At 39.6% G+C, this 9,161-nt stretch overlaps 1 protein-coding gene across 1 annotated transcript; it reads left to right on the forward strand.

Annotated features, from left to right (window-relative positions):
* The first annotated feature begins 3,718 nt into the window (after positions 1–3,718).
* Positions 3,719–4,876, forward strand: LOC101104484 (nucleotide triphosphate diphosphatase NUDT15-like). The gene has a single exon (XM_042229737.2). The coding sequence runs from the start codon at positions 3,730–3,732 to the stop codon at positions 4,219–4,221; it is 492 nt and encodes a 163-aa protein (XP_042085671.1). The 5' UTR covers positions 3,719–3,729; the 3' UTR covers positions 4,222–4,876.
* The last annotated feature ends 4,285 nt before the right edge of the window (positions 4,877–9,161 follow it).

Genomic DNA, 9,161 nt, shown 5'->3' on the forward strand with positions numbered 1-9,161 from the left:
CTGCTGCTAAGTTGCTTCAGTCACGTCCAACTCTGTGCAACCTCATAGACAGCAGCCCACCAGGCTCCCCCGTCCCTGGGATTCTCCAGGCAAGAAGACTGGAGTGGGTTGCCATTTCCTTCTCCAATGCATGAAAGTGAAAAGTGAAAATGAAGTCGGTCAGTCATGTTCAACACTTAGTGACCCCATGGACTGCAGCCTACCAGGCTCCTCCGTCCATGGGATTTTCCAGGCAAGAGTACTGGAGTGGGGTGCCATTGCCTTCTCCATTTTGATCTCTGTTTGTGTCATTTGCTACTGTCCCATTGACAAAAGCAAGTCATATGACCAGGTTCAGAGGTCATGTGAGAAGGTACTATTAAAGAGCATGGATAGAGGGGCATGGACAATTTGGGTTCATTACTGCAAACAATCTACAAGAGTGCCTGCCACCTCAAGGGCTGCCAATTCTTCCAACAGCCTGGGTTACTTTTCCTTTAGTTTGAAATGGAACAGCTCAAACTCTCATCCCATACATGTTGGGTTTACCATTATCTTCTTCCCAGCATCTCCAGGGATCCTTAGATTGTGTCAGTGTGTGTGCATGAAAGAAAAGTGGTGTGAGAGGGAGCACTTATTTTCCTTTCTAATATTCTTGCATTTTCTTCTTTCACAGAATTATTGATGGATCATGGTTTTTACTCCACTTTCAGTAATTGATCTTTCAGACCTCAGCCTTGAAGCATTAGCCCTGAGATTACTTGTTAATTATAAAAGAGGAAAGGTAGTTTTACAAGGGAATTATCTAGAGGCTTTTACTTTGGGGAAGGGGTCAAACTTAACATTCCAAGTCATGGGACAAAATGATATCATGTGACCTCTGATGTGATGTTTCACTGAGAAGGGCACAAACTCACATTTGCAGTGTTCCTAATAAAAATACACAAGCCAAATCTTGTTATAAGGCAAATAGCCTCACAAATACAGTTGAAGTACATTGTACAAAATAACTGGTCTACACACTTCAGAAAGCCAATATTATATGTAAAAATTAGCAGAATAGCTATTCTAGATGAAAAAAGATTAAAGAGCCATGAAAATCAAATGTAGTAAGTGATCCTAGAATGGATCTTCAATTGAAAGAGAAGCTATTAATATAAGGATATTATTGGAATGATCTGGAAAAATTTGAGTATAAACCGTATGTTTGATATTATTTCATTGATATTAACCTTCTAAGTTGTGCTAATAATATTGTGGCTGTGTAGGAGAATACTCTTAGAAGACACATACTTAAATATGTCAATGTTAACTGTCATGATGTGTGAAACTTTCTTTCTTTAATTGTATTTTTAAATTGAAATGTAGTTGATTTACAATGTTGTGCCAATCTCTGCTCTATGGCAAAGTGACTCAGTTATGCACATATAGACATTCTTTTTTTAAAAAACCAACTTGTTTTGTATTGAGGTACAGCTGATTAACAATGTTGTGATAGTTTCAGGTGAATGGTGAAGGAATTCAGCCATACATATTCATGTATCCATTCTCCCAAACTCCCCTCCCATCCAGGCTGCCACATAATACTGAGCAGAGTTCCATCTGCTATATACCATACAATAGGTCCTTATTGGTTATCCATTTTAAGTATAGCAATGTATACGTGTCCATTCCAAACTCCCCAACTATCCCTTCCCTCCATTCTTCCCTGCCGGCAACCATAAGTTCATTCTCTAAGACTGTGAATCTCTTTATGTTTTGGAAGTTCATTTGTCCCCCATTCCCTTACTTTCAGTTTATAAGTGTCTCTAGGTCTGAGATGGATCTCTTGTCTTCTTTTTGTATCCACCCAGTCAGTCTATGTCTTTTGGTTGATGCATTCAATCTGTTGACATTTAAGGTAATTATTGATATGTATGATCCTATTACCATTTTCTTAATTGTTTTGGGTTTAGTTTTTGTAGGTCCTTTCCTTCTTGTGTGTTTTCTGCCTGCTGCTGCTGCTGCTAAGTCACTTCAGTCGTGTCCGACTCTGTGCGACTCCAGAGACAGCAGCCCATCAGGCTCCCCCGTCCCTGGGATTCTCCAGTCAAGAAGACTGGAGTGGGTTGCCATTTCCTTCTCCAATGCATGAAAGTGAAAAGTGAAAGTGAAGTTGCTCAGTCGTGTCCGACCCTCAGCGACCCCATGGACTGCAGCCTTCCAGGCTCCTCCATCCATGAGATTTTCCAGGCAAGACTACTGGAGTGGGGTGCCATTGCCTTCTCCAGTGTTTTCTGCCTAGAGAAGTTCTATTAGCACTTTTTATAAAGCTGGTTTGGTGTTGCTGAATTCTCTTAACTTTTGCTTGTCTGGAAGGCTTTTGATTTCTCTGTCAAATATGAACTGGAGTCTTACCAGGTAGAGTAGTCTTGGTTGAAGTTTCTTCCCTTTCATCACTTTATATTGTGCCATTCCCTTCTGGCTTGTAGAGTTGAGAAGTTAGCTGATAACCTTCTGGGAGTACGCTTGTATGTTACTTATAATTTTTCCCTTGTTGCTTTTAATATTTTATATTTGAAGAATAATTGCTTTATAGAATTTTAATTTACTTACAAGGTAGCAATGGAGGAACAGACATAGAGAATATCTTTGTCTTTAATTTTTGTCAGTTTGATTACTATGTGTCTTGGTATGTTACTCCTTGGGTTTATTCTGCCTGGGACTCTCTGCACTTCCTGGACTTGACTGACTATTTCCTTTCCCATGTTTAGGAAGTTTTCAGCTATTATTTCTTCAAATATTTTTTCAGGTTCTGTCTCTCTTCTCCTTCTGTGACTCCTATAGTGTGAATGTTGGTACATTTAATGTTGTCTCAAAGATCTTTTAGGCTGTCTTTATTTCTTTAAATTCTTTTTTCTTTATTCTGGTTTGTGGCAGTGATTTCCACCATTCACTCTTCCAGGTCATTTATCAGTTCTTCTGCCTATCTGCACTTCATTTATGTGTTTTTCTGGGGTTTTATCTTGTTCCTTCTTTTGGGACATAGTCCTCTGCCTTTTCATTTTGATTAACTTTCTGTGAATGTGGTTTTCATTCCAGAGGCTGTGGGATTTTAATTCTTGCTGCTTTTGTCTGCCTGTGGTGGATGAGGCTAAGAGGCTTGTATAAGCTTCCTGATGGGATGAAGTAGCATGGGAAAAACTGGGTTTTTCTCTGGTGGGCAGGGCTGTGCTCAGTAAAACTTTAATCAAATTGTTTCCTGATGAGTGGATCTGTGCTCCCTCCCTGTTAGTCTTTAGGCCTGAGGTGACCCTGGTCTCGGGGCTCTACAGGAGGGCTAATGGTGAGCTTCAAGAGGATTTATGCTCAAGGGGCACCTCCCAGGACTGCTGCTGCCAGAACCCCCATCTCCATGGCAAGCCACTGCTGACCCACACCTCTTTTCCATTATGATTTATTATAGGATTTTGAATACAGTCCCCTGTGCTATACAATAGGACCTAGTTGTTTATCCATCCTATATATAATAGTTTACATTTGCTAATCCCAAACTCCCAAATCTTTCCTCCCTCCATCCCTGTCCCGCTGGGGAAAGTCTGTTCTCTATGTCTGTGAGTCTTTTTCTTTTTTGTAGATACGTTCTTTTGCACCATATTTTATATTCCACATATAAGTGAATATATGTCTTTGTATTTCTGGCTTTCTTCATTTAGTATGATAAAATCTAGTTGTAACTTCCCGTCGCGGCCGGCCTGGTCCTCTCGCGCGATGACGGCCAGCGTGGAGCCGCAGGGGCGGCGCCCGGGGGTCGGAGTGGGCGTCGTGGTGACCAGCGGCAGGCATCCGCGCTGCGTCCTCTTGGGAAGGAGGAAAGGGTCGTTCGACAGTTTCCAGCTTCCCGGGGGCCACTTGGAGTTCGGTGAAAGCTGGGAAGAATGTGCTCAAAGGGAAACCTGGGAAGAAGCAGCTCTTCACCTGAAAAATGTTCGCTTTGCCTCGGTTGTGAATTCTTTCATTGAGAAAGAGAATTACCATTATGTCACTATTTTAATGAAAGGAGAGGTGGACCTGACTCATGATTCAGAACCAAAGAATGTAGAGCCTGAAAAGAATGAAAGTTGGGAGTGGGTTCCTTGGGAAGAATTTCCTCCCCTGGACCAGCTTTTCTGGGCACTACGTTGTTTAAAAGAACAAGGCTACGATCCTTTTAAAGAAGATTTGGATCATCTGGTAGGATTAAAGGACGTCACCTGGAGGTGAAGAAGGAGATTCACTGAGTTTTTTTTTTTTTTTTAATGGATTGGCCCAAAAGTTCACTTAGGCTTTTTTATTGTACGATGACTATTGTGCTTAGTTGTCTCTAACTTCATTTAAAACAATTTTGTGAGATTGTATTGTGACACCTGTCACAGCAATGTGCATTTTTTAAAAGAAAGTTATCAAAATTGGTGAATTTGGGGGTAGCCATTTTAATATTGAAGATGGAAGAAAAAAAGCAACAATTTCGGCATATTATGCTTGATTATGTCAAGAAAGGTAAAAATGCAACAGATACCAAAAAAAGATTTGTGCAGAGTATGGAGAAGGTGCTGTGACTGAGCGGACATGTCAAAAGTGGTTTGCTAAGTTTCGTGCTGGAGATTTCTCTCTGTATGATGCCCCACGGTCAGGCAGACCAGTTGAAGTAGATAGCAATCAAATTGAGACATTAATTGAGAGCAATCAACATTATACCACACGAGAGATAGCCGACATACTCAAAATATCCAAATCGAGCGTTGAAAACCATTTGCACCAGCTTGGTTATGTTAATCGCTTTGATGTCTGGGTTCCACTTAAGTTAAGCCAGAAAAACCTTCTTGATCGTATTTCCACATGTGATTCTCTACTGAAACGTAATGAAAGTGTTCCGTTTTTAAAACAAATTGTGACAGGCAATGAGAAATGGATACTGTTCAATAATGTGGAACGGAAGAGATCATGGGACAAGCGAAATGAACCACCGCCAGCCACACCAAAGGCCAGTCTTCATCCAAAGAGGGTGATGTTGTGTATATGGTGGGATTGGATGGGAGTCGGTGATGCCCTCCAGACCATCTCATTCCTCTGTCTGCTCCCAGTTAGACCAACTGAAAGCAGCACTCAATGAAAAGCGTCCAGAATCAGTCGACAGAAAATGCATAATCTTTCATCAGGATAATGCAAGACCACATGTTTCTTTGATGACCAGACAAAAATTGTTTCAGCTTCAACATCAGTCCTACCAATGTTTCAGCTTCAACATCAGTCCTAAAGGACTGATCTTCTTTAGGATGGACTGGTTGGATCTCCTTGCAGTCCAAGGGACTCTCAAGAGTCTTCTCCAACACCACAGTTCAAAAGCATCAATTCTTCAGCACTCAGCTTTCTTCACAGTCCAACTCTCACATCCATATACGACTACTGGAAAAACCATAGCCTTGACTAGACAGACATTTGTTGGCACAGTAATGTCTCTGCTTTTGAATATGCTATCTAGGTTGGTCATAACTTTCCTTCCAAGGAGTAAGTGTCTTTTAATTTCATGGCTGCAGTCACCATTTGCAGTGATTTTGGAGCCCAAACATAAAGTCAGCCACTGTTTCCACTGTTTCCCATCTATTTCCCATGAAGTGATGGGACCAGATGCCATGATCTTTGTTTTCTGAATGTTGAGCTTTAAGCCGACTTTTTCACTCTCCACTTTCACTTTCATCAAGAGGCTTTTGAGTTCCTCTTCACTTTCTGCCATAAGGGTGGTGTCATCTGCATATCTGAGGTTATTGATATTTCTCCCGGCAATCTTGATTCCAGCTTGTGTTTCTTCCAGTCCAGCGTTTCTCATGATGTACTCTGCGTAGAAGTTAAATAAGCAGGGTGACAATATACAGCCTTGACGGACTCCTTTTCCTATTTGGAACCAGTCTGTTTTTCCATGTCCAGTTCTAACTGTTGCTTCCTGACCTGCATATAGGTTTCTCAAGAGGCAGGTCAGGTGGTCTGTATTCCCATCTCTTTCAGAATTTTCCACAGTTGATTGTGATCCACACAGTCAAAGGCTTTGGCATAGTCAATAAAGCAGAAATAGATGTTTTTCTGGAACTCTCTTGCTTTTTCCATGATCCAGAGGATGTTGGCAATTTGATCTCTGGTTCCTCTGCTTCGGGTAGTACAGTCATTTTCACAGTATTGATTCTTCCAATCCACAAACAAGATATATCTTTCCATCTGTTTGTGTCTTTGATTATTTTTCATCAGCATCTTATAGTTTTTGGAACATAGGACATTTGTCTCCTTATGTAGGTTTATTCCTAGATATTTTATTCTTTTTGATGTGATGAGTACCACACTATTTTAGTTACTGTAGCTTTGTAATATTTTGTGAAGTCTGAGAGGGTTATGCCTCCTGCTTTATTTTTTTTTTCCCCTCAGGACTGTTTTAGCAAATCTGGGTCTTCTATTGTTCCATATAAATTTTTGGATCATTTTTCTAGTTCTGTGAAAAATGTCATGGGTGTTTTGATAGGGATTGCATTAAATCTGTAGATTGTTTTGGGTGGTATTGCCATTTTAACAATATTAATCCTTCCAATCCAACAGCATGAACTATCTGTCCATATTTTTGAATCTTCTTTAATTTCCTTTATTAATTTTTATAGTTCTTAGTGTATAAGTCTTTCACCCCCTTAAGAGACTTATTCCTAGTTCCTAGGTTTACTCCTAGGTATGTACTTTTTTTGGTGCTATCTTAAAAGATATTATTTGATTATTTCTTTTCTGATATCTCATTGTGATTGTAAAGAAATGCAATTGATTTTTGAGTGTTAATATTGTATCCTAATACTTTGCTAAATTCACTTATTAGATCTAGTAGTTTTTGTGTGGAGTCCTTAGGGTTTTCTTTATATATATATATATAGTATCATGTCATCTGCATATAGTGGCAATTTTACCTCTTCTCTTCCAATATGGATACATTTTATTTCTTTTCCCTGTTTGATTGCTATGGTTCTGATTCCAGTGTTGAATAGAAGTAGTGAGAGTGGGCATCCTTGTCTTGTTTCAGATTTTAGCAAGGTTTTTAGCTTTTCACTGTTCAGTATTATTTTGGCTGTGAATTTGTCATAACTGCCTTTTATTATGTTGAGATATATTCCCTCTATTCCCACTGTGGTAAAAGAGTTTTTTCTAATCATGAATGGATGTTAAATTTTGCAAATGGTTTTCGCATCTATTGAGAAGATTTTGTGGTTTTTCACTTTTCTTTTGTTAATGTGGTATTAATATATTACATTGATTTGTGAATGTTGAACCATCCGTGTGAACTTGAGGTGAATCCCATAAGGTCGTGGTGTGTGATCTTTCTATGTGTGTTGGTTTCAGTTTGCTACTATCTTGTTGATAATTTTTGCATCTATATTCATCAAAGATACTGGCCTGTCACTTTCTTTTTGATGGTATCTTTATCTGGTTTTGGTACTAGGGTATTGATGGCTTCATAGAATGTTTTTGGAAGTGTTCGCTCCTCTTCAATATTTTGGAAGATTTTGAAAAAAATTGTTATAAGTTCTTTGTATGTTTGGTAGAATTTGCCTGTAATGGCATCTGATTCTGGACTTTTGTTTTAGGGAGTTTAAAAAAAATTTTCATTGTAGATTCTATTTAACTTCTAGTGATTAATCTGTTCACATCATCTGTTTCTTCTTGTTTCTGTTTTACTGGGCTCTTTGGATGACACCACCCTTATGGCAGAAAGTGAAGAGGAACTAAAAAGCTCTTGATGAAAGTGAAAGAGGAGAGTGAAAAAGTTGGCTTAAAGCTCAACATTCAGAAAACTAAGATCATGGCATCTGGTCCTATCACTTCATGGGAAATAGATGGGGAAACAGTGGAAACAGTGGCTGACTTTATTTTGGGGGACTCAAAAATCATTGCAAATGGTGATTAGAGCCATAAAATTAAAAGACGCTTACTCCTTGGAAGGAAAGTTATGACCAACCTAGATAGCCTATTAAAAAGCAGAGATATTACTTTGCCAACAAAGGTCCATCTAGTCAAGGCTATGGTTTTTCCAGTGGTCATGTATGGATGCGAGAGTTGGACTGTGAAGAAAGCTGAGTGATGAAGAATTGATGTTTTTGAACTGTGGTGTTGGAGAAGACTCTTGAGAGTCCCTTGGACTGCAAGGAGATCCAACCAGTCCATTCTAAAGGAGATCATCCTGGGTGTTCACTGGAAGGACTGATGCTGAGGCTGAAACTCCAATACTTTGGCCATCTCATGGGAAGAGTTGACTCATTGGAAAAGACCCTGATGCTGGGAGGGATTGGGGGCAGGAGGAGAAGGGGACGACAGAAGATGAGATGGCTGGATGGCATCACCGACTGGATGGACATGAGTTTGAGTGATCTCCGGGAGTTGGTGATGGACAGGGAGGCTTGGCGTGCTGTGATTCATGGGGTTGCAAAGAGTCGGACATGACTGAGTGACTGAACTGAACTGACCTGATGTTTCTAGAAAATTGTCAATTTCTGCTAGGTTGTTAAATTTGTTGGCATATAGTTGTTCATAGCATTCTCCTATGATTTTTTGTATTTCTGTGATATCAGTTGAGTTTCTCTTTTTTCATTTCTTATTTTATTTATTTGAGTTCTCTCTGTTTTCTTCTTGGTGAGCCTGGCCAGCTGTTCATCAATTTTGCTTACTCTTTCAAAGAATTAGCTCTTGGTTTTATTTATTTTTCTATTATTTTTTTAGACTCTATTTTATTTATTTCCTCCCTGATATTTATTATTTCTGTATTTCTTTAGGTTTTGTTTGTTCTTCTCTTTCTAATTCTTTTAGGTGGTAGGGTAGGTTGTTTGTTGTTGTTGTTCAGTCACTGAGTCATGCCTGATTCTTTGTGACTTCATGACCTGCAGCATGCCAGGCTTTCCATTCCTTCACTGTCTCCTGAAGTTTGCTCAGACTTACATCCATTGAGGTGGTGATGCCATACAACCATCTTATTCTCTGCCAACCCCTTCTCCTCTTGCCCTCAATCCTTCCCAGCAACAGGGTCTTTTCCAATGAGTCAACTCTTTGCATCAGGTCACCAAACTATTGGAGCTTTAGCATTAGTCCTTCCAAGACTATTCAGGGTTGATTTCCTTTAGAATTAACTGATCTGATCTCTTTGCAGT

This window comes from Ovis aries, chromosome 13, assembly GCF_016772045.2.
Source record: "Ovis aries strain OAR_USU_Benz2616 breed Rambouillet chromosome 13, ARS-UI_Ramb_v3.0, whole genome shotgun sequence".
Taxonomy (NCBI): Eukaryota; Metazoa; Chordata; class Mammalia; order Artiodactyla; family Bovidae; genus Ovis; species Ovis aries.

What these genes read in the sequence shown, in the direction of transcription:
- LOC101104484 (XM_042229737.2), top strand. Translation starts at nt 3,730, where the DNA reads ATGACGGCCAGCGTGGAGCCGCAGGGGCGGCGCCCGGGGGTCGGAGTG.